The sequence below is a fragment of the Camellia sinensis genome, chromosome 7 (genome assembly GCF_055761805.1).
Source record: "Camellia sinensis isolate YWXY chromosome 7, ASM5576180v1, whole genome shotgun sequence".
NCBI classification, from domain to species: Eukaryota; Viridiplantae; Streptophyta; class Magnoliopsida; order Ericales; family Theaceae; genus Camellia; species Camellia sinensis.
Window position 1 is genome coordinate 132,597,026 of NC_138967.1, and position 27,431 is coordinate 132,624,456.

General features: G+C 37.0%; 1 protein-coding gene across 1 annotated transcript; it reads left to right on the top strand.

Moving 5' to 3' along the window:
* The first annotated feature begins 1,805 nt into the window (after positions 1-1,805).
* On the top strand, positions 1,806-2,813 carry LOC114317511 (uncharacterized). Its single transcript, XM_028264251.2, has one exon. It carries the CDS (start codon positions 1,910-1,912, stop codon positions 2,615-2,617), a length of 708 nt encoding a protein of 235 aa, XP_028120052.2. The 5' UTR covers positions 1,806-1,909; the 3' UTR covers positions 2,618-2,813.
* The last annotated feature ends 24,618 nt before the right edge of the window (positions 2,814-27,431 follow it).

Here is a 27,431-nt window from a genome sequence, read left to right on the forward strand (position 1 = left end):
TCTAAAACTATGCTAACTTGACAGTCGGAGGGGTATTCCGGCCACCACCTGCCAGGTAGCTTACCGTCATTGTGTTCTCAGGTTATTCAGAGTAAAGCGAAGCTTGGATATGAGGAGTACGAAAAGCGATGCATATTTGCTCACCGTATAATTGACGCCGTCTGTGGAAAGTTCTTTGATAAACAAAACCTTGTCCTCTAAGCTTTTCCGGTCATCTTTTATGGCGAACAACGACGATGGCTGGTTTAGAGACCTCCGCGTGAGGACTTCCCAGAGATGTGCAAAACAAACGCGCAAGGAGTTCTGGGCGCTCTGTCAGCCTAGAAGAGCGTCGCCAACGACGAGACTCACACATTCAGCACCTGGAAGACAAGCTAAGAGATCAAGATATCATCATCAAGAAGATCGCGATGGAGATGGAGGCCATGAAACACCAGATGAAGAGAAAGTGCATTGCTGGAGTGGGGAAGCACAGTGAGCACGCCCATTCTCGTCGTTCCGGCAGTCAGAATAGACGCTATACCCCTACACTCTCTGTCACGAAAAGCTTCAGAGTTGGAGACTACGTAGCGCCGGTGGCGACATCTCATACGCAGGACAACAGTTACCACCACTTACGTCCGACGATAGCGTTGAGATATTCACACTTCGACTATTCAAAAGACTTGAGGGATGTGTTGGAGAAGCTCACTCGCCGGCGAAAAGCACAAAGGGTGCCTGCACTGCGGCGGCTAGCCCCTAGAAGGCGAGCTAGTGAAGAGGTCGCTATGCCACCAGCACGCTTGGCGGCACATGTGCCACCAGACAGATAGTTAGCAAGTTTGAACGCCACCCCTTTTTTTCGTAGAGATCCAAAACACACCGCTCCCCCCTCCCCTGGGCCGAGTTCCATTAGCTAAAGTTCACACTCTATGACGGAAGGACCGATTCCGTACAAATATTTGATCGCTTTCCATACTAAAGTCAAAAACAAATTTAAGTTGACTGATTAAGACTACCCCAAATTCCATTCTAAATTATATTAAAAATGAATATTGAGTCAATAATCTGACATTCCATAAATATAAATAGTACTAAAATAATTGAATATTGACAAAAATCTTAGAACCATGGGTTAAGAATCCAAAACACAATTGTTATCCGAGTAAACTATTGCCGTTGGTCCTACTTAGGTAGGATGTGTAATGCAATAAAATACATGCATTAAATTTACATTGTTTTTACATAATAATATATATTTAAAAAAAAATCCCAAATATATATAGGAGACCAATTAATTCTAACACTTTTATGGTTTGAATATGGCATTTCCACTGTTCTTTGAACAACCCTATTACCCAAAGGGAAATTATTCAATAATTCCGGAATACCACATGACCATACTCCAAGTCAATCACCAATTACTTAACTCCATGTTATTTTTCGATCCCAACATTAATCGTGACCCCTACCGCTCTCTACTAATCAAAACCTTATAGAGTACCATGTGTCCATACTCTCTGAAAATATTAAATAATCACCCATTATCCAAATATATATATATATATATATATATAAAATAACACATTTTTATGGTTCTTTTCATAGCATTGCAGTGAATATTGATGACCCATGAAGGCACATATATATCAATCTTCATCTCCATTGTCATGAATCATGATGATCTAGGATAGAGCGTCGGTAGGTTGACCAACATTATCAAATGAATTTTAAAAGTCCACTTTGACACTCACCCATATCATTTAATGATCAAGCCAATGCCCCAACGGTTCTAACGCGTCACATAATAACCATGCAAATTGCAAATATTAATGGTTACATATAATTTAGCTTGTGGGGAGAGTATTATATAAGGAGAGCTCTTTGAGTGGAAAAAGAGCAAGCCAATTGAGTTGATAAGCATTTAGCAATGGCAATGGGTGTGTCTCAAAAATGGGTTTGTGTGATTCTTCTTCTCTTGAGCATTGTCTTCCACTTGAGTGCCCTTAATCTTGGAGATGACAAGGTTGAGAAAGAGAGGTTTGGCGAAGGTGGGAGCTTCGGTGGTCGTGGTGGCCGTTTTGGAGGTGGTAGGGGTGCTGGTGGAGGTTTTGGTAGTGGTGGAGGTGCTGGAGGAGGCATTGGGGGAGGAGCTGGAGGTGGTGTAGGAGGAGGAGGAGGGTTTGGAGGTGGTGGCGGCGGCGGTGTTGGTGGTGGGTCTGGACATGGTAGTGGGTTTGGAGCTGGAGGAGGTTTAGGTGGCGGTGCAGGAGGAGGTGTGGGTGGAGGTGGTGGCTTTGGGGGTGGTGTTGGAGGCGGTGGCGGTGTTGGTGGTGGATCTGGCCATGGTAGCGGATTTGGAGTTGGGGCAGGTGTAGGTGGTGGTGCAGGAGGTGTGGGTGGAGGCGGTGGTGGTGGTGGTGGTGGTGGAGGCGGCGGCGGCGGTGGTGGTGCTGGAGGAGGATCAGGGCAAGGTGGTGGATTCGGAGCTGGTGGAGGCTTAGGAGGTGGAGCTGGCGGAGGTGTTGGAGGTGGAGGAGGATTTGGAGGAGGAGGTGGTGGTGGTGTAGGTGGTGGATCAGGGCATGGTGGTGGGTTTGGTGCAGGAGGAGGTGTTGGCGGCGGTGAAAGACATTAAAGCTACTTGCAATTCTCCAATTAGTTATTCCCATATTTAGATGAGTTGTTTTTATTGTAATTTCAGCTAAAACAGTGTTACTGTAAAACAGCTTTCAAGTTATTATTTTTGTGTACTACTATTCTCACTCCCTAATAAAAGAGAGTTTACTTGTTATTGTTAGACATATGAATCCAAAATAGCAACTTTTCCTCTATTCTGTATTCAAATATTATATTATCATCCCCTTAGTCAGCGTTAAAATCATTATGTTCACAATGAAATAAGATCTATTAATGCGAAGTAACAATTTGAATAGTCCAAAAACAAAAATTTGTCAAGTTTCTTTTATAAGAATCTGGAAAAAAAAAAAAAAAAATTCGATACATGAGAATTGAGATAGAGACCAATAGAGTTTTAGATCTTTTATGAATAAACGTCAAGAATCCAAAGAATAATATTAGGAATAATAAAAAAAATATTATGAAATCCTTTACGAAGATTTCTCCTTTTTTGATTAGTGTGTGGTGTTTTCTGTAATCTAATGGTGAAAAATATTCATAATCATTTTTATGATATTTTTTTCATGATACATAATATTACTAAAATCCAAATACATGAAACTCTGAAGAGCCACAATCAAACACATTCACACCAGTACTAATTAATCAGAGTAATTAGGATAAGTTGGGAAAAGATTATATAATACACTAACTAGCTCAAATCAAATATAAAATCAAGCTAGATCAACCAGACATACTATCAGTTACGTTGCAAATTGCAAATTTGTTGAATTTAATCTCATACAATGCATCAAATTATAATAAGAAACATTTCTAGTTTTTTTTTTTCTTTTTTAAACAAAAAATTAATTTTCTCACATAAGAATTAATTTTTCTTTAATAATATAGCAATTATACTTTTGTTAAGAATAAAATACACCTATAGAACCTCAAGGGATTTGGCTTAGTGAGAGAAGAGACAATCAAAGGGCTTATCACCGCATAGGTTGCAGGTTCGAATCCTACAAAGGTCAAACTTCCCAAACCTTAGGGCTATTGGAGGCTTGCCCGATCATTAACTTTAGAATGTTAGAATTAGTTGAGATGCACATAAAATGGTTTAAACACCCGGTTATTAAAAATAAATAAATAAAAATTAAAAAAAAAAACACATATGGCCCTAAAATATGTATTATGTGTCACTTCGATTCTTCATATTTTAATTTTGTTAATTTTGTTCATAAAATTTTTAATTTGAATCGAATTGATCTAATTACATGTGAAATAATTATAAAATTCACATATAATTCTTAAAATACCTGTTTCATGTCACTTTGTCTCAAAATTTTTTATCTTATCTGTTTCGTGCATCAACACCATAAGGTTTTTTTTTTTTTTTTTTTTTTTTTTTTTTTTTTTTATCGGCAAAAAAAACTTTATTGATGAAAAACAACCGAATTACATCAATAAAGAGGAGTTTGGAGCTAGAAGAAGCTCCAACCTCCTAGTTGGTGAGAAACCAACAAATAAGGCAGAACAAAGACAAGGAAACGAAGGAAAAAAACAAAAGAACAACTAAGCAAAAGAGCACTGAAATCTGAGCATCAAAACAACAACAAATCTGAAAAAGCAGAACAGCATGACAACTGAGAGCAACATACTCCAAAATCATACTGAAGCCTTGTATGAGCAACATACTACCAGAAATAGACTTGTTTCCTACACAGAGCAGTCCATCTTCCAGCCCTCCTAAAATCAACAGACTAGCATTAACAGGACACACCACCAGCCTTATGCAGCAAAACAGAGCACCAGACTAACAGCATCAGCCCAAACTAGACATACAAGAGGCCAAACATTAGCATACTACAACAGCAAACAACAAAATACAAAAGGCCAAAACCAGACCAGCTTAGCTCTGCCACACACTAGATATAAACTAGAAACACACAACACTCAATTAAGAGATAGCAAAAAACTAAGCAGAACAAGACATACCAGATGAACTACTAACAACTCAAGTCCATCCATACAAACCCATAATTAAAACCTGGTCTGATTTAAATTAGACAAAAGACCTGCACCCCACCTGAATCTAGAGCACATGCCTACTGCCAATAAGATATTACTAAGCCCACTGCATATTTGAACAACAAACCTTTGAAGTACTGAAACCTTACTGTAATATGATCTGGTAGAGATTGGACACTATATCATGGACTGAATAATCCACCTTCAAGTGCCATTTGGACCACAAAGCTACCTGCAACTTAACTTGTTCACAGAGTTCAGGAAGAGCATCCTTAAATAAGAATTGGTTTATCAACTTCCATACTGACCATAAGACTACAAAGGGAAAAATCTGCCATACTTTGAGTGCCTAAGACTTGAATTTGAACCTGCCACCATTCCACCACTGCAGCAGGCCTTCTACAGAACTTGGAATAGCCCAAACCTGGTCCCACCACTCTACCATGTGAGACCAGCACTTCAACACCAGAGGACATAGTAGTAGCACATGTTCAACAGCTTCCATCTCAGCTTGGCAAAAGACACACAGTTAGTAGTACTCAAATGAAGAGCCCCAATTCTTTGAAGGTAGAATGAGGTTTTACTCTGCCACGCCAAGCCAACCAACAGAAAAACTGCATCTTTGGACAGAAAAACTGCATCTTTAGAGGGGCCAATCTCACCCACACGCCTGTTGGGACTACTAGACCATTCCCACTAGCTGCAGCCCTCTACCTCCACACAGAGGCAATTGAAAACTGCCTTGACTTCTCTGCTAACCAAGAGCGTGAGTCCTCAACACCATCTCTGAGACTAGGAGATAAGAACAACATGCCTAACAGCCTCTGCAGATCCTCTTCTTCCCAAGCTAAGAGATTCCTTCTGAAATGAAGCTGCCACCCTCTTGAGGCACCAATCCTTGCACTGAGTTGCTGCAAAGAATCCTCCTTCTTTGTGGATAAACTGAACAATCAAGGAAAATCAGCCTTCAAGCCTCTACCACCTAACCAAGGATCATACCAAAACTTTATTCTCCTCCCATTGCCAACTATTATTTTAACCTGTTCACCAAAAAATTCACCCATTTGCTGATTAGCCACAGAAAGTTATGAGATATCCTTCCAAACCAATGATACTGCTACTGACTGATTCAATGAAGGTGCCCATGCCCCACCAATTTTGCCATACCTAGAGCAGATCACTGATTTCCACAGAGCTTTCTCATCACTGCTATACCTCCACCACCACTTTAGCAACAAGCATTGATTTACCACACCTAAGTTCCTAACTCCCAAGCCTCCTTAATTCTTACTTTTTGTGACCTCCATCCACTTGACCATGTGCACTTTTCTGCTGGTAGCAGAACTACCCCATAGAAAATTGGCTTGAATCTTAGAAATAGACTTTACGACCCTGTTTAGCATTTTAAAGATTGACAGGAAGTAGATAGGCAAATTAGACAAGGCTGATTTGATCAAAGTCAACCTACCAGCATAAGACAACAGTCTCCTTTTCCAAGAAGAGAGCTTCTTCTGAAACTTCGCCACTATTGGAGACCAAGTACTCTTTCTACTAGGATTGCCCCCTAGAGGCAAGCCTGAAAAATTAAATGGCAATTTCTTAGGCAGACAATTCAACACCTTAGCAAAATCCTTAGTCAGGTCTTCATGATAACCCACCCCATAAACCACACTCTTGTGGAAGTTTATTCTTAAACCAGAGATCACCTCAAAGCATCTCAAAACTCTCTTAATATTCAAGACTTCCTCCATGCCACATTCACAAAAAATGATGGTATCATCTGCAAATTGAAGATGAGAGATGCCCAGCTGATCAGAGCCTACTGATGCACCCTTAAATAGGCCCTTCTCAATAGCCCTACCCAACAAAAGATTAAGACCTTTAGCTGCTATAATGAACAAAAATGGAGATAGAGGGTCACCTTGCCTTAACCCCTTTTGTGGTTAAAACTCCTTCAAGGGTGAACCGTTAACTAATATAGACACTATAGTTGTTGTAATGCAAGTCTTCATCCACCTAATCCACCTAGCACCAAAGCCAAAACTGCCCAACATTGATAGCAAAAATTCCCGGCTTAATGAATCGTAGGCTTTCTCGAAATCCAACTTCAAGATAATGCCTTTCTTCCTAGCTTTGTGCCACCCATCTACAACTTCATTGGCAATCATCACACCATCTAAAATATGCCTACCATTGACAAAAGCTGACTGCACCTCACTAATCATAGCTGAGAGAACCTGCTTCATTCTTTTGGACAACACCTTGGCCAAGATCTTGTAGATGGAGCTGACCAAGCTAATTGGCCTATGGTCTCCCAATCCTGAAGGCTTATCCCTCTTAGGAATAAGCACGATGAAGGAACTATTAATCCCAGATGATGGCTTAGCATTTGTGTGAAATTCATGAAACATTTGAACAATCTCACTTTTCATGACAGGCCAACACTTTTTTATACACGCCAAATTAAAACCGTCTGGACCGGGGATGTCACGACCCCATTCCGTCCCTAGTAGAATGATGCCATGATGACCAGTAATCTGAGATTACCTAAGGCCAACTTGGAAAGTCACACACAATCAGAGTATACATATGGGGCTTACATGTGCGGAAGCAATAAATTTAGATCTAATTAGTCCATAAGAGCTGTGAATAGATTAAATGAAATGGCATACATTTAACATAGTTTTACAATTTGAATACAAATAAAACAAAGTGCATGTTACATCTTGATCAAAAGGCTTCTCAAGCCGACATATACAAAAGACATGAACTACAAAGCTAAGAAGCATAATCTTCAAGATGCTAGCAAAAACATGAATCCAAAATATCTTGCAAAACACATCTAGGTGACACCGCCTTCTTGCTCGTCACCTACATATATATAAGGAGAGGGTGGGCTTGGATACTCAGTGAATGATATTAGTAATAAATGTTTAAATGAATGATATCCGAAATCTTTATCAAAACAATACATATCATAGCTTGTACAAAATCAAGGGATGAACCAAATTCATCTATCAAGTCTTTCAAAACTTCAAGGGATGCTTACTAGCATCAATATAATACAAGGGATGACATTCCTGACAAAACAAGGGAACAATCGACCCGGAATCGATTAGACAAACCCACCCGCACAAGGCCGTCAGTGACAAGGGAAATATCTCAAACATGGGTACTAGTTGCATTATAGTCCCCCTAGCACTAAGGACTTTCCAAGAATGTCATCAAAATAAGATAATATTTGATACCAAAAACTAGGGATAAACATTCATACTCGAACAAACACTTTTCCAAAACAAATCTTTTATCAAAACATTAGAACATAGCTTTATTAAAAATACCACTCACATAACTCTTCGGGTATGAGAATTACAAGCAAGGATCCAAGGCCTACAAGTACATAATAAAACCCCATTGAATGCATTTCAAAAAGACAAGCAGAGATGCTTAAAGATGGATATGAAATGCATTCCTAGAATAAGCTTTACATGAGTGCAAATGATCTCGGCATTTCTTTCAAAACTAAGTCAAGACAAAGCAAAACATGTGTTGGGAGTTAAAACTCTGTTTTTCATCTCGGGAAAACATGCAGGGTACCAACCAGGTCTTGGCTAAGGTCCCACATATCACGACCCGAACCCATCCCTACGGGTTAAGGCCATAACCGGCCAGTAATCACGAGATTACCTACGGCCTCAAACCAAATAAGACAAGACTCATCAGAGTAAAAGGGGCCAAACGGAAGCAAATTTAAAACTTTGTCCATAGAGTCGTGCTTATATGCACACCATATCATTCCATACGTACATATGTTAATAACTCACAATAGAAAGTGTAATGACATAAGATTCTATACAGACAGGATCATCCAAACTAAGTCAACCCATGAAAACTATATACAGACGTATTCAAAACTTCGCCAACCTGACAAAATGTAAATACATAACAAAATGGTGAAGACGGGTCTCGTGCGTGAAACATAAGGGCTGACTCTCTGAAAACCTTAGTTGTTCCATACAGACTTCACTGAGGCTGGGTCTGGACTTCTCTTGGCTCACCTACAAACACATGAATGAGCGTGAGCGAAAGCCTAGTGAATAATATCAAATCAAATACAGAAGTTACATAACAATGTAGAACAACATGTTCCAAACGGCCTTGGGCCCAATTCATATTTCTATTTAACAGATATATAACTATACGAAATTCAGATCAAGTGACTGTAGTTCCAAACATTCTGGCCTTTAGCCCATTCAGATTTCCATTCATGTCAAAACGGCCTTCGGCCCATTCATTTATGTCAAAACGGCCTTCGGCCCCTACATTCGTGTCAAAACGGCCTTCGGCCCACTCATTCATGTCAAAACGACCTTAGGTCCATTCATACATGTCCAAATGACCTTCGGTCCACTCATTTCTATCAAAACGACCTTCGGTCCATTCATTTCTGTCAAAACGACCTTCGGTCTATTCGTTTACGTCAAAACGGCCTTCGGCCCATACATTCGTGTTAAAACGGCCTTCGGCCCACTCATTTATGTCAAAACGACCTTAGGTCCATTTATTTCTATCAAAACGACCTTAGGTCTATTTATTCATATCGAAACGACCTTCGGTCCATTCATTCGTTCATGTCAGACTTTTGTCCACAATCCCAATTAGCAACTCATAAAGCTTATAAGGGAATAAACAGTTGGACATTGCTAAGCTTTCAAATATCGATATTACTCACAGTGACCGGCTTGTGGATTTGTCTTGGAGCTTGACCCTACACATTTCATGAACACAAAAGGGTCACTAACAGTTCAATCCATTCTTTAATTCACACATTCCTCTTTAGGCTTTATTCTTATCTCGTTAACTCATTTACAATGCTCAATGCATGCCTAAGAGTGCTTACAAGTGAAAGAGAACAGAAAACGAAACACAGAACGAGCATACAAAATTTTAGAAAATAGGGTCCACGCTCGAGCGTGGACTTACCCGCTCGAGCGGAAGGCTTGTCTATAAAAGCTCCCCGCTCGAGCATTAAATATTCTGCTTGAGCGGACATCCAACTCTGCAAAAAGTGCTGGGAGCACGATTTTCCCGCTCGAGCGGCAATCACCCCATTCGAGCGGACATAAAAAATTTGGGTCTTCCAGATTGAGTTCTTGAGCTCCCTTCAACATTCAAACCATCATTTCTTGTCTTTAATGGCTCCAATTTCACATATACTTGTACTAACATGGTATACACACCAAAACACATCTTCATGGAGCCCAATTTCATAAATCAAATACATGCATGGCTCAATTTAATTCAAGCTCAATTCTATCATACACATTCATGCATTCAAAGCTCCTATCTTTAATTATTCAAACATGCATGCTAATCTTGACTTCATTTCCATTCCAAATAATGCAAATGGTGTTCATTCTCATGGAGCTCAGTAAAAACATGCTTGCATGTATGATTCAACATTTACCTTTCCATATTCAACTTAATACATGCTTGATTATGCAAAATCATGGTGATCCTACACATGCATGTGCACATTAGCTTCAAATTCATCAATTGTAGCACAACTCTTGTTCTTGATCACCAATTAGTCTTTAATTCACAAAATTACAAGTTCAATCTCATGAATTTGCTCACCTAGGAGTTTAATCTTCCAAACCCTAGTCAATTCTTGGACTTAATCTTCAAGATTCCCAAGCCTTGAGCCAAAACCACACAACTCTCTCCCTTCTCTCTCTAAGGGCGACCCCCCTCCCCCCTCTCTCTCTATTCTTGAGTTCAAAATTAGCCAAAGTGTTAAAAAGAGGAGGAATTGAAGTGCAATGGCCCTATGTATAAGCCCACTAATCAAGTTTAATAATAATAAATAATATGACACTAAATCATTAATTAAATCAATGTAATCTGGCCTGAATCAGTTTTTCAATTAAATTTCACCATAGGTTCTAAAAATTATGCCAATCACAATGGCGTAATCAATTTCGGTTTCTGTGACCGATAAGGCCTCCAATTTAATTTCTGAAGCGGTAAAATCAAACAGATATTCCTACGGTGACCAGATAGAAATTCAAAACCACATATTTTCACATAATGGCATACAAAACCATAACAAACACATAATCGTATACAAATTAAGGACCAATTAGCATAGTACAGAACAGGGGTATCACAGTCTTCCCCCCTTTAGGAAGTTTGGTCCTCCAAACTTAATTTACCTTTAGCTAAAAACAATTCGGAATACCTTCTTATTCAATGGTTCCAATCCTTTTGATAGTTAGCTGCTTAGTCTCAAAATTGAGCAACACTTTGCTCTCAATCAGTCAAAGACTCAACTTTTCCTCCATACAAGCCTTGTATGGTGTCACACCAAAACTAGAGTGTAGGCTGTGGTTGTAAGCAAAGTCTGCCAACAATGGATAAATCCCCCAAACTCCCCGAAAAATCTACTACACATATTTGGAGCATTTCTCCCAAAAGTTCTTTCTAATTATACATCGATTTTCGGATGGAAAACAACGCCGAATCACAATTCAGTCCCCATTGGCTCTTGAAGGCTTGTTAGAATCCGAACACATTTTAGGGTTCCTATCTAAACAATAGATATTGGGACCCCATGTAAACAAGCAACCTTATCGATGTAACAGCGGCTAATCTACAAGCATTATACAAAAATTTCACAGAGAGGAAACAAGCAATTTAGTAATCCTTCATACAATAACCCAAATGGGACTTACACCTTGAGTACTTAAGGTAGCCCCACAATGAAATTCATAGTCACATATTCCTAATTCCATTCCGAAATAGAGGGAGGTCGAAGTAGCCCCGTCTATACCTGATGTTCAACTTCGACTTATAGATACCGAAATTATTTAGACACAATTTCAATAATTGCCCTCTTCAAAGTAAGTCACCAACATATTCATTTTAGATGCCAGCCAACTTTATCATAGAAGTTCGGTCCATTCCTTTGTCACAAAAGTTCAATTCATTCTTTAATAATTCCACAATATACAATCTGATTCTGTATTTTCAGTAGCTCATTATAGCTATTCAAGGTTAATCAAAAGTCTTCAGGAATTTAAAGTGAATTCAGGCACTAATTCCCGAGTCAACAAAGATAACAACGAAGCGATCAACCACATGACATACGTAACTTATATCCCCATAGTACCAATTGTAAAATACAATAACACTGAGACAATCCATTTCTAACATAATACATGTTCCCTTAATCATCCTACAGTTCACAATTCAGTTTAATATTCAATTCACGGTTCCATCGAGTCTCTTCATATCATCTAATAGTTGTCCAAAGCATAAGACAATTCATGCATTAATCCTCATGACGTCAAGGGTAATATCAAAACAAACAATTACATGTCAAACACAATTTACACATCTTCGGATAATCAGGGTTTCTCAAAGCTTCTTGGATGTTAAAACATCTACATAATACCAAAAGATGACATTCCAAACAAAACAAAAGAATAATCATCTCGAAATCAAAGCACACTCGTTCATGACCGTTGGTGGGCGACTCGAGATCGATTAGACAAACCCACCCGCACAAAACCGTCGGTGGCAAAAGAGATTCTCAACAAAAGTGCTACATAGGCTTAACGTCCCCTAGCACGAAAGGACATCTCAAGAATGCCATCAAAACAAACGCAATATCACTTACTATAACCTGATTTTCCAAAACCCGATAACACTTGAAGCAAACGCATGAAACATATTCTGATTAGTTGAGGATAAATATTCAGTACAGTTCACAATCAAATCAATCTCTTGTCGTCGATTTCCATAGCGTCAGACAAGTAAGAATACGACAACACACCAGCATTGTTCCTTCAGACACCCAATCACTGGATTTGCACAATTCAGTTCATTTATGACACATATGTCCTCAATAATTGAAGGTTGGTTCTCAGTGGTGTTCATGGTTAGATCAATCTGTTGATAGTCCACAAGGGTCTTTCAAATAAGTCAAGTATTCCAACGGATTCAAGTTTTGGGTCTATCAGTTTTTCTGCCAAGAATAATCTGGCCATTTATTTATAAACCATCTGTGATCCCTCTTAACAAAATCAACTCAGATAGAGACTCTTATCAAATCAACCCAAGCAAAGGTCTTGTCAAATTTAATCAAACAAAGGTTCTATTACATTATATCCAATGAGGGTTCTATCAGGTCAAATTAGACAAAGGTTCTATTGGATTGAATTAGATAAAAGTTTTCTCAAATGGGGTATTTAGTTCTGTAAGGCACACTTCGTTTACTTAGGTACATGGTTGATCATTTCACAACTGTCCCAAGTTCATCAGTTTTCAAAGTCAAATCGGAGTCATTTATCACAACTGTTCATGTCAAAGTATTTCACGTCATGTACAATATGGCATTGTTCACATAAGTTCAGGTGTAGTTGCATATGCAGGCGTTCATATCATGAGGTATAAATCGTAATTAGGATAGCAGTTCTCAAATAGGTTTTATATGCAAGCACATGGTACACCGCGGCACATTTAACAAAGTTCTTTGGTTACACACAATATATATAGGATTCGTCACGTAGGGGTTCCAAATCAGTCACAAAACATAAGCTTACGAGTCAAGCTCAGTTTAGTCACGTAGTTCAGTCAATTTTCTACCAGTTCCACATACATGATCCGTAATTTGCAGAGTTTATTATTTGGGGTGCTCAAATTAGTTATACAATCACAAGGTCACAATTCCAATGGTTTAGTCATTGAAGACAGTAGTATACCAAATCACCCTGAGCATAGGTTTAGATGTATAGGTGCATGTGCAGAGTTAATCAATATCCCAATACATATTTCACAATTTTCCCAAATGAAGCATATACATTCAATGAATACGGTCTCGATCTGATAGGTCAAACCAATCTAGATACACATGCAGCAGATATGAAGGAATATGCTGCTCCGAATCAAATAATATCCCAAGCAAAAACGTACACATGTACTAATTCAGAACCAATCAACACATAGGCATTTGTTTATAAACAGTATAGATACCTGGGATAACGGTTGTAGTATTCTGAGTGCTTTCTGGGACGGGTGCAATTACTCTATCTCGATTAGCAATTCCTACCATTGGTACGAATTCAACTGAGGTAGAAGATTTATTCACATTTGTTCAGTTTGGGGACAGTTCCTTACCATATGGTCCATTTTACCACATCTATAACGAGCCCCAGAAAATCTGATAACAAACTCTTCGGTGTTTCTTACATTGGTGGTGGCAAAGGTTCTTGCCGTAGCGGCAACTGATGCTGTTGTCTTAAGATCTCTGCCATTTCTTGTACTAGTTTTTCCAGACTATCAAGTCGGGCTGTGGAAGAGCCTTCTAATCCGTGTGCCCTTACCTTATCCATACTCTACACAAACTCTCATTAAACCTTGCCAATTACTGGGATATCCAATACAAAAATAAATACAGATACACATGGGTACATTCGCACATAGGCACATTGTTACATTCTCATTTCACATATTGTACACAATTAATCACATATGTAACAGATAATTGCATACTTATCAAATATCGCATGCTGAACATTTACTAAGTAATTATATACTCAAATCATGTTTATATTTCACATAGACACCCATTTGCAGAACCGAATGCACATATGCAACTTTTCATGATTTATGTGTTCATGTATGTGCATTATAGCAAAACAAACTTGTGGTACACAATAGCGTAACAGTTCATATTTCATATTCAAATCATGTGTGGTATTTCCTTTAGCGTAACATATCATGTTGGTCAAGTATATCAAGTTCCATGATGGAACCTCTGATACCAGGTAACATATCACATACATAGGCCACGGTATTGTTTCCCTCCGGGCGAGGGCCTGTACCACGGTATTATTTTCCCCGGGCTAGGGCTTCATGACCATAAGCCATAATATTTTATCCCCTGGGCGAGGGCCTCTGCTACGGATACCACAATTACGTTCAAAGAAAATTTGGACAATCATCCATTCATACAAAACATAGCATTTCAGGGAACTTGTCATTTCATATCATCAGAAAATAATTAAAGTTAAACATGACTTTACAGAGTTATTACTCACCATCTGATTAAACTTGCATTATACTTTATACAAAAGATTCACAAGTATGCATATACCAGAGAGCATACATATTCAAATGGTAATTCATAGATTTATAGTACATAACTGTTCATATCGAAACACTTAAGCATATTCTTGATGCCTTCAGATTCATATTTATCACATGAATGCATCCTAGATCTTATCTAGACGCTTATTGCTCTTTTTGGACAAGTGTGTGAGTTATTAACTTGTGCTCTGATACCACTCTGTCACGACCCGAACCCGCCCCTATGGGTTAAGGCCATAACCGGCCAGTAATCACGAGATTATCTACAACCTCAAACCAAATAAGACAAGACTCATCAGAGTAAAAGGGGCCAAACGAAAGCAAATTTAAAACTTTGTCCATAGAGCCGTGCTTATATGCACACCATATCATTCCATACGTACATATGTTAATAACTCACAACAGAAAGTGTAATGACATAAGATTCTATACAGACAGGATCATCCAAACTAAGTCAACCCATGAAAACTATATACAGACGTATTCAAAACTTCGCCAACCTGACAAAATGTAAATACATAACAAAAGGGCGAAGACGGGTCTCGTGCGTGAGACACAAGGGATGACTCTCTCAAAACCTTAGTTGTTCCATACAGACTTCACTGAAGCTGGGTCTGGACTTCTCTTGGCTCACCTACAAACACATGAATGAGCGTGAGCGAAAGCCCAGTGAATAATATCAAATCAAATACAGAAGTTACATAACAATGTAGAACAACATGTTCCAAATGGCCTGGGGCCCAATTCATATTTCTATTTAACAGATATATAACTATACGAAATTCAGATCAAGTGACTGTAAAAACATTCTGGCCTTTGGCCCATTCAGATTTCCATTCATGTCAAAACGGCCTTCGGCCCATTCATTTATGTCAAAACGGCCTTCGGCCCCTACATTCGTGTCAAAACGGCCTTTGGCCCACTCATTTATGTCAAAACGACCTTAGGTCCATTCATACATGTCCAAACGACCTTCGGTCCACTCATTTCTATCAAAACGACCTTCGGTCCATTCATTTTTGTCAAAACGACCTTCGGTCCATTCGTTTACGTCAAAACGGCCTTCGGCCCATACATTCGTGCTAAAACGGCCTTCGGCCCACTCATTTATGTCAAAACGACCTTAGGTCCATTTATTTCTATCAAAACGACCTTAGGTCTATTTATTCATATCGAAACGACCTTCGGTCCATTCATTCGTTCATGTCAGACTTTTGTCCACAATCCCAATTAGCAACTCATAAAGCTTATAAGGGAATAAACAGTTGGACATTGCTAAGCTTTCAAATATCGATATTACTCACAGTGACCGGCTTGTGGATTTGTCCTGGAGCTTGACCCTACACATTTCATGAACACAAAAAGGTCACTAACAGTTCAATCCATTCTTTAATTCACACATTCCTCTTTAGGCTTTATTCTTATCTCATTAACTCATTTACAATGCTCAATGCATGCCTAAGAGTGCTTACAAGTGAAAGCGAACGGAAAACGAAACACAGAACGAGCATACAAAATTTCAGAAAATAGGGTCCACGCTCGAGCGTGGACTTACCCGCTCGAGCGGACCCGAGAGGCCTGCAAAAGTACTGGTTACCTCAAAATTACGCTCGAGCGTGAGTTAGGGCGCTCGAGCGGAAGGCTTGTCTATAAAAGCTCCCCGCTCAAGCGTTAAATATTCCGCTCAAGCGGACATCCAACTCTGCAACAGGTGCTGGGAGCACGATTTTCCCGCTCGAGCGGCAATCACCCGGCTCGAGCGGACATAAAAAATCTGGGTCTTCCAGATTGAGTTCTTGAGCTCCCTTCAACATTCAAACCATCATTTCTTGTCTTTAATGGCTCCAATTTCACATATACTTGTACTAACATGGTATACACACCAAAACACATCTTCATGGAGCCCAATTTCATAAATCAAATACATGCATGGCTCAATTTAATTCAAGCTCAATTCTATCATACACATTCATGCATTCAAAGCTCCTATCTTTAATTATTCAAACATGCATGCTAATCTTGACTTCATTTCCATTCCAAATAATGCAAATGGTGTTCATTCTCATGGAGCTCAGCAAAAACATGCTTGCATGTATGATTCAACATTTACCTTTCCATATTCAACTTAATACATGCTTGATTATGCAAAATCATGGTGATCCTACACATGCATGTGCACATTAGCTTCAAATTCATCAATTGTAGCACAACTCTTGTTCTTGATCACCAATTAGTCTTTAATTCACAAAATTACAAGTTCAATCTCATGAATTTACTCACCTAGGAGTTTAATCTTCCAAACCCTAGTCAATTCTTAGACTTAATCTTCAAGATTTCCAAGCCTTGAGCCAAAACCACACAACTCTCTCCCTTCTCTCTCTAAGGCCGACCCCCCTCTCTCTCTCTATTCTTGAGTTCAAAATTAGCCAAAGTGTTAAAAAGAGGAGGAATTGAAGTGTAATGGCCCCTATGTATAAGCCCACTAATCAAGTTTAATAATAATAAATAATATGACACTAAATCATTAATTAAATCAATGTAATCTGGCCTGAATCAGTTTTTCAATTAAATTTCACCATAGGCTCTAAAAATTATTCCAATCACAATGGCGTAATCAATTTCGGTTTCTGTGACCGATAAGGCCTCCAATTTAATTTCCGAAGCGGTAAAATCAAACAGATATTCCTACGATGAACATATAGAAATTCAAAACCACATATTTTCACATAATGGCATACAAAACCATAACAAACACATAATCGTATACAAATTAAGGACCAATTAGCATAGTACGGAACAGGGGTATCACACCACACCTCTTGGTTGAGGTGTGGTCTCCTAGGCTTAGGCAAGAGTGGTCTCGATGACCACACTTAGGGAAACAGTGACGTCTGGAAATCTGGGTTTCCCTCTTGAAGAACATAAAGAACATGGACATGAATGCCAAAATCATAACTTCTTTATTCAAAATCAGAGTTTTTCATGATATGAGTTCAAAAACATGGACCTGAGTACTCATACTTGAAGATTTCATGAAAACAAACATAAAACATGAATCTTGATACAAACTTTCGGATCAAAACATGGTTTTCTTTCAAGAACACAAGAACATCATTTTCTTTTTCTAAAACCAACTTCAAATCAATGCATGGCTCATGAATCATGTTAGATCATGCAATGTGATCGAATAAACATAATAAACAACAAGAGTTGATCAAGAATCTAACCTCAAAACACGGATCAAACGGCTCGGACTCTAAGGATCAAGCTTGGAAATTTACTACTCTCTCAAGAACTCTTTTCCCTCTTCCTAGAGTTTCTCTCTCTTCAAGGACAAGGATATGAAAAAATGATATGTTTTCTCTACTGCCGGTTGACTTAACCCTCTGTTTGGACACGTGACACTACCGGATTGGATCTCCTCAAAAAGGTGACAAAATGACAAGACAAGAGTATGTATAACAAGCAAGGTGACATGGGTACTCTGACAGGTAATGATCTCGGATTAGGACATAGGCTTCGACAAGTAAGGTCTCAATGATCTCGGCTGGGAAGGATAACACTTGACCTAGCTGTGCCATACCTTGGCCTAGATGTGCCACACCTCGGTCTAGGTCATACTAGTCCAGGAACAAGATCACTAGGTGCAAGGATCAAAGATCTAGGACGCCTATATGATAACATCTCGGCCAATATGCCAGGGTGAAGGTGGAGGTCAACCAGAGTGGTTCCAAGATGGTCCTAGGTGTAAGAGGTTCAAAAGTGTGACCTAGGCTTAAGATGACCTCGGCTTAACACACACTAAGCAAGGAACAAAACATGTAAACAACACTTAGACAAAACAAATCAAGGTCTGCAAATGCAAGTTTAATCAAGACAAAGATCATGCAAATACATGTGAGCATGACTAAGACAAAGTGAGGGTTGTTGCAGGGGGCCTTGTTCCCATCACAATCTTTAAGAGCTACCAAAATCTCATCTTCCGAGAACACTGCTTCCAAGTAAGTTGTTGCCTTTGAGTTAATAACATTGAAAGGGCCTGAAAGCTTTGGCCTCACAGACCAATTCTCCGTTAACTGCTTTCTAAAATGCCTCACCACCACAGCCTGTTTAATCTTAGCAGGGTCCTCAAAACGCACCCCTTCCACACAAACTGAGTCTAACAAGTTCTTACTCTGTCTTCTGCTAGCCATAATATGGAAAAACCTAGTGTTTTTATCTCCATTTCGAGCCCACAGCACCTTGGACTTTTGATGCCACAACCTTTCCTTATCTCTGCTCAATTTCCACACTAGACTTCTAACTTCTCTTCTGCTTCTAATGTCCTCATCATCCAGAGACCCAGACTCTGCCTTCAAATCCCAATCATGTAACTCCTCTTCAGTTGACTTTAGAAGAGATTCAATATTGCCAAACACCTACTTGTTCCACACCCTTAAATGAGATCTTAAATCTTTCAGTTTCCTTATGAGTTTAAACCTAGCCTATCCTGACACCTAATTATTTTCCCAAATCTGTTTAACTACAGGCATAAAGATAGGGTGTAAAAGCCAGGGGTTTAAAAACTTGAAGGGTTTGGGACCCCAATCAATTTCATCCTCCCTCAACAGAATAGGGCAATGATCTGATAAAGTTCTAGGTAAACCCCATTGCTTAAAGGAGAACTTTTCTAGCCATCTAGAATCCAACAGGAATCTATCTATCCTACTCCATCTTTCCCCATCCAATGCATTACGCCAGGTGAACTGTCTACCTAGCAAAGGCATATCTATTAATTCCAATTTATCAATGAACTCATTAAAATCCTTCATCCCCCTCTCCCTCCTAGAGCACCCTTTCCTCTCACCGATGAATCTAATTTCATTGAAATCTCCCCCCACACACCAAGGGTTTGGATAATGAGGGTATACATTAATCAAAACGTCTCATAACTTTCTCCTACTCGCAATCTCATTTGGGGCATAAATATTGACTATGGCATACTCAAAAGAGAGGCATGATGTACCTGATAAAAGAATAAAATTCTTACTGCAACAACAGTCACTAAGCTTAAAGACTTTTGGCCTCCAAATGCACAAAAGTCCACCAGTACTACCATCTGAATCCACCCCCAGAAACTCCATCTCTTCATAAAGCCATATGGTCTTCACAAAACTAGCATCCACAGAACTTCTTTTTTATTCTTGTAGTAGTAAAACATCCACACTCCTTTCCCTCACTAGTTACTTGATTTTTCCCCCTTTTTTCTAACCTTCTCAGTCCTCTGACATTCCAAGATAAAATATGTACGATTAAACTGATTTAACACCCTCATTTCCCCAAATTGTAGCCAGCTAGCTTCTGTTTGCCCCAACTACACCTACAAGTCTTTCCACATCATTTTTCTCTAGCTCCACTATTTTGCTCACAACTTCTTTCTCTCTACCTTGGTATTGCAGCCCCAAAATTGCTCCTATCTTCAAAGTTCACTGCGCTTCTTCAATTAAACTTCTTCTTTTACTCCTCGAGTGACTTTGAGGGGATGACAAGGAGGAAGCTACTACTGTTGCTGTAGCTCTGAAAATGGCACCTCTTTGAAAGCTAAGGTTGCCAACTACACCATTTTGTTTGCTGATGCCACTAGCTATCCTGCTACCCCTCCTCGAAACAAAGCCTTTTTTCCAAGTGGTAAATGCTTTCTGGTCTACAATTTCCTTGCCTTTACTGCTTACTCCAACATATTTTCCCGAATTATTCTGTATGGCCTGACCAAATTGGGCCTGAGTCTGGGTTGGGCCACACTATCATCCAATTTCAACCTCTCCTTATTATTTGATCCACTGGGCAAAGGCCCAACCTACACCCCTTCAAGTAATACTTCAAGGTTAATATTTGATCTTCCCTCCTTTGGGCTACACCACTCTATAAAAAGCCCAGAAGAGCTTATAGCCCCGTTTGGAATTTGAATATTGTTCATCATTTCCTGTTGTGAGTTGATTACTTGAGCCATACCTTCCTCCTTGGAGCATGCGCCTATGCAATCACTCCCCATGCCTCCATGTAGAACACCTTCGGCTGCTGCAAACTTACCATCATCACCCCTACCCACGACATCTGGTCTGCCTGGCTTTGTCTCCAACACCCTACTCACCTCATCAGAGCCACCCCTCATGACCTCCTCCCTTGCTAAAGAAGCTTGTTGGGCACTCCTCATACAACCTCCATTGCCAGATAGCTGATCCATAGCTGATCCACCTCTTCTTTATGTTTGGATTAAAGAAGAACAAGGTCTTTTCCCCTACTAGAACTTGAACTCAGACATAAACAACTTGGTAATTCCTCGCAGACCCTCACAAGATTAAGAGTTCCTTTACATTCCAAGTAAACAGTAGTGTTGATAAAAGTGATAAAAGTATAAAATTATGAAAGTGATACAAAAACGCATACTTTAGGACCATAGCAGTATTTCATTATCATCCCATTAGTGATTTAGGCGGTTCGTTTAAAATTAGACAAATTTTAAGGATTAAAGTAATACAAAATATATATTTTAAGCATCATAGATATATAATTTATCGTTTTTATTATTATTATTATTATTATTATTATTATTAAGTGTATCCAAGTTTATATATTTGATTGCTAAGTTTTATTAATAATATATGCTCTCTCTTTTTTTTTTCTTTTTTTTTTTTTTGTATATTTGATTGTTATTTTTTTAATGTACAATTAATTTTTTTTACAAGTCGGATTCTAAATCAAAGTCAAACTTGACTCGTTGATGCAATTGGCATTAATCGAGTTGACCTCGATTTTTTAAGCTTTACAAATTTTTTGCAAGTCAGATTAAAACACTCCTAAGTTCAAACATTTCTAAATATTCTCAAAATATTAGTACAACTAAAAAGAATGCCTATGAAAATGGAAAAAGGCGCTAAGAGCTTTTTTTCCCTCTTTAATTGGCATTTTTCATTCCCTTAGGTGGTGTTTGGGAAGCAAAGTTGGCGCTAAATTAGCCACGCCCGGAACAAAAAAAATCTAATTTAGCAACATGAAAACAAAAGCTTCATAGGTGCTTGGCAACAACCAATGCCAAGGTAAATTTATGAAATACCCTTACATGAAAGAGGGGCGTCGCCTCAGCGTCAACACACACAAAGTAAAAAAAAAAAAACCATATCTCAAAAAACACATTTTCCCAGAAAAAACAAAGAAAGTTGAAAAAAAAAATTAAAAACATTTTTTTGTTTTTTGTTAAAATATTTTATAAAAATAAATTCAAACTCTATTTATAAAAATATTTTTAAATATTTTAATTTTTTTGTTATGTATTTGGTTATGATTTGAGTGTAGAGTTGCGAAAATAGTATGGAGTTTCGAGTTATGTGTTTGGTTATAAATTTTAAAAATAATTTATTAATTGAGTTTTATTTTATGTGTTTGGTTACGATTTGAGTGTAGAGTTGTTTTTAAATTTAAAATATTAACATTTTAAATTATTTAAATTTTTTGAATATTTAAACTATTTAAATTTTTTTTGTTAAAATAATTTTTTGAATATTTAAATTATTTAAAATTTTACAATTTAAAATTTTATGAATATTTATTTTAATTTTTTACTTATTAAATTTTTTAGATTATTTACATTATTTAAATATTTAAAATAAAATTAAAATTAAAATTAAAATTAAAAATAAAAATAAATATTTAAAATTAAAATTAAAATTAAAATTAAAATTAAAATTAAAATTAAAATTAAAATTACATTTTTTAAAATACACAGGACAATAAAATAAAACCTCACTTTTTATCATTTCACAGAAAATGAAAAAAAAATAAAATAAAAAAACACATGAAAAAACCATTTGCAAAAAAAAAAAAAAAAAAAAAAAACTTAAAATACACAGGACAATTAAATAAAACCTCACTTTTTATCATTTTACAGAAAATGAAAAAATAAATTTTAAAAATCAAAATAAAAAAACACATGAAAAAACAGACATCATTTTTTATCATGTGCCACAGCAATATATGATTTTTGACATTATTTTAAATAAATGACATGAAAAAACGTTTTTCCAAAAAACCAAACAAAGTAAAAAATAAAGAATAAAAAATAAAAAAACATAAAATAGCAGTTGCTACATAATTTTAAAATAATGAAAACACATGAAAAACCATTTTTGAAAACAAAAAAATAAATTAATGTATACAAATAAAACAAAATTTTGTAAAGCATAAATAAAAAAAAAAGAACCAAAAAAATAAGTCTCATCACACCAAAAAAAAAAAAAAATGTCAAACAGAAATTAGCATTTGCTTGTTTTATTTACAAATAAATAAAACACATGAAAACTCATTTTTGAAATATAAAAATAAATTAATGTATACAAAGAAAAAAAAATGAAAAAAACATAAATTAAAAAAAAGAATTTAAAAAATACACCTCATCCAAAAAAAATAAAAATAAAAACATCAACACATCAATTGTAATTTACAAATAAATAAAACATATGAAAATCCATTTCTGAAAAACAAAAAAAAAAAAAAAAACATTTGCAAGAAAAATGACAACAACATAAAAATTAAAAAAAAAAAGAACCATAAAAACAAAAGAGACACCAAATCCAAACGGAAAAAGAAAAAAAAAAATCATTCTGGTCCAAAATGACGCTGACGTGGAGGATGTTTGTGAATGAGTTGACATGAGTCATGTAACAACCCTGATCCGTAATTAGTTGGTAATTCGTAATTAATGATGCTAATGAGAGAATTAAAATAAATTATGTGTTTATTTTGTGTTTTGCATGATTTTGGCTTTCTATCTGTTACTTGTAGAAATATCTGTTTGGAATTTCCGCTTTAATATGAAAATTGAAAGCCTTATCGGCATCCGAAACCGAAATTGATTACGTCAATATGTTATTTGGAATTTTTAGAACTATATGGCAAATTTTATTAAAAATTGATTCAGTCTGAATAATTAAGTCGTGTTTGGTTAACCTTATATTCTAATTAATATATTTTAGCATCATAGCTATATATATGAGACATAAACTCATTTTGAGCTCATTTCTTTTATCCCTTGAGTGGAAAAATCTGGTGAGACATTTTAGAGAGAGAGGGAGCACAATTCTAGAGAGAGAAAGGAAGAGATTAAAGAAGAATTGAAGGCTTTGACTTGAGCTCACCAAGATTGTGCTAGAACAAGAGTAATTCAAGACTCTAGGTAAGCTTTTGACTATTAATTCAAAGAGTTATGTGTTGTAGAGATGAATTCATAGAGTTGTTAGGATCATTGCATGTAATTTACATATGTTGGTCAAGAAGATGGAGGATTTGATTATAATTTCACTTGCATGTATACATATATAGAGAGGTTTGTCATTTTAGTTTGATTTTGAGCATCTAAATTATTTTGGGAGTTATTTAGCGCATGCATGTTTGAATTATCATGTTCCTTCACTTAAAATCATGTTTTTGGAAGAATTTCTTACATGCATGGAGCTTATGAGCTCAATTTGCTAGTTTCATGAGGTTTGAAGAAAAGATTTTACATGTATGTTGTGTTCATGAACATTCATCATGTTTTAAGTTGAAATTGTGAGTTTTTAACAAACTCTTGGGCCATGATTTTATGAAATAATCCGCAATTCTTCATGTTTTACAAGTTTACTATGTTATCTCAAGTTTTGGAGCCCAAGAGATGTGTTTTGAAGGTTGGAATTCGAGTTTTGAACTTGGGGGTGTAATCTGGAAATTCTGAAATTTGCATCTATGCTCGAACGTGGGAGTTCACGCTCGAGCGACCACTCTTTATGCGTGCACTTCCGCTCGAGCGACCTAAAGTCCGCTCGAGCGTGAATTGCAAGCTCCCAGAAGTTTCATGTCTTTTACAGATCGCTCGAGCGAAAGAATGTGCGCTCGAGCGACCATTCACATTTTGCATGTCCGCTCGAGCGAGAAAAGCTACGCTCGAGCGCGGACCTTATTTTCAGAAATTTTCCTAAGTGTTCCAAGGCATGTTTTGGCATCCTCATTGCATCTTAGGCATTCCTAAGCTTTAATTAAGCCAAAGTAATGAGGTTATGGATTAGAAACATACTAAGAAAAGAATGTACTAAGTTCCAAGACTGCAAATGTGTGTGTTTTAGGCAATGTGATAAGAAAGAATAAGAACCAATGTAATGAAAGCTAAGCCTTAATGGCCACTTGAATGTGTAATGATAAGACATGCTTGTGTTATGTATTTTGTGATTCTAGGTCAAGACTCGAGGATTGATTGACCGCTTACTGGAACCACTGTGAGTAACGTTATCGTAAAGATACGTTCATATGAATTATGTTCCAAATGAAATATGATAAGCTGTGATTTCTGAAATGATATATGTTTTCGTGAACAAATATTCCATGTTTGAAATCTATTATGGCATCCACAGATAGTCCCAAGTCATGGGAGACGGCATGAAAATGCGGGTCCATGACATACAAGTAATTACGAGATCTTGTTAGCTACTTCATTGTGGTGATATGTGTTTAATCGGTATCCGGAACCGATTACTTTAGTCGGAAGACATTTTGTGATGTGTTCTATGGGATGTACCATTATTATGTTCTGATACGAGAATGATTATGCTATGATCTATTTTACGCTTATGATATGTTCAGAATTCGTTCACTAACCTCTTTACCTTAATGTTGTTCACTGGACTTTAACTCACTGTATGTATATATATGTTTAGGTGAGCATTCTGGAGTTTGAGTCTGAAGGCTTTTGTCTGGATCTGTGTTCCGTTGTCAGCCAACCATTGTGCCTCACGTGGAGGTTCCAGAAGCGTCCTGTGTTTATGTTCTGTGGTTTCTGTTTATATAAGACTTGATTTGATGTTGTTGGCTGTACTTAAATACTGTAATGTATGTGGGTATAATGTATGGTTGACTACCGGTTATGTATATAAAGTTTTAAATATTTTGTTTCATATAAGTCAGCACAGCTCATTGGACAACTATATTTATGTATTTGTTTTCGCTAGCCCCTTAATCTGGTTAATCTGTTTAGAGGCCTTCGGTAATCCAAGGATTACTGGCCGGTTATGATGCTAAACCTATAGGGGCGGGTTTGGGTCATGACAAGTCACTTGAAGGGCAGTTTGGTCTTTTAATATGGAGACACCTCACCAAAAAGTCAAAAAGCTAAAAAAGCAAAAAGTCCTTCTCAAACCAGGCTTTTTAGCCTCAGGCTAAAATAGCCAAAAAGCTAAAAAGCAAACCCACTTCCCAAACGGAGGCTTACTCAATTATCATTTAAACTTTCAAAAGCTTTTAAACATGGATATCACTTCTCTACCCTTGAACTGTCATTCACAAAGGAGCAAATTCCCTCCGGTTCAAAATTTAGATTGAAAGATGTTGTTTAGGCTCGTGAGGTCCACACGAATCTTGTTTGGGCTAATGAGGTCCATTACGAATCTTGTTTCGATAATTCAAATCGTTTATTTTGTCGAGTACGTCGTATATTTCATTCACAAAAAAAAAAATTTTAATCAATCCAATAATTGTAACTTATTCAATTTGTCGCGTTTTTTATTAAAAAATGTATGATTTATTTTTAAAAACACATTTGTCTTCTATTTTTTGGTCAAAAATGCAGTAAATTGAATAGGTTACAATTATTTGATTAACCTAATTTTGTGTGTGAGTGAAATACACGACATGCCCGAAAAAATAAACGATTTGAATTATCGAAATAGGACATGTGATGAGCCCCACGGACCCAAACAATGCCCTTCGGTCCAAATTTTGGATTGGAGGGGATCTGCATCCAGAAAGAAATTGAACATAAAAACTCTAAGATAAATTGTTCTTATAGTCTTTATAATTTGTTTTTTATTTTATTTTCTATATCAATTTGGTTATTATAATTCTAATTGCATCTTACTCTTGAAATTTTTACATTGTGTCAATTTAATTTAATTGATAACATTTATTTGGAAGAAGGCAGATCCCCTCCAATCTAAAATCTACATTGGAGGACGTTGTTTGGGTCGTGGTACCCACCACGGATCCCTTTTTATTAATCTGAACCGTTCATTTTGTTAAACATTTCATATATGTCATTTAAAAAAATTAAGTCAATTCGATAAATGTAACTTGTTCAATTTACTGCTTTTTTCACCAAAAAACAATAATTATGTTTTTAAAAATAAACCATACATTTTTTTAATAGCGAACGCAATAAATTAAACAAGTTACAGTTATTGAATCGACCTAATTTTTTGTGTGGATAAAAACACGAAGTGTCCGATAACATAAACAGTTTGAATCGTCGAAATGTAGCACGAAGTGGACTCCACCAGACTAAACTATGCCCTCCAGTCCAAAATATTAACGGGAGGAGATCCTCCTCCTATTTGGAAATCGAATTAAAATTAATGAATAAAATAGTCTATTCATTTTTTTCAAAATAATTGAAAGATTGGTGTCCAGTTTGAAATTATTCATTCTTTTTGAGTTAGCCATCTGATTTTTGTATAATTTGTAAACGTATATTATCAATTAGACTAAATTGACATAATACGAAAAATTAAAAAATAAAATTGATATAATGAAAACTATATTAACCAAATTGATTGAATAAGCAATAATTTGCCCAAAAATAAATGATCGGTTAT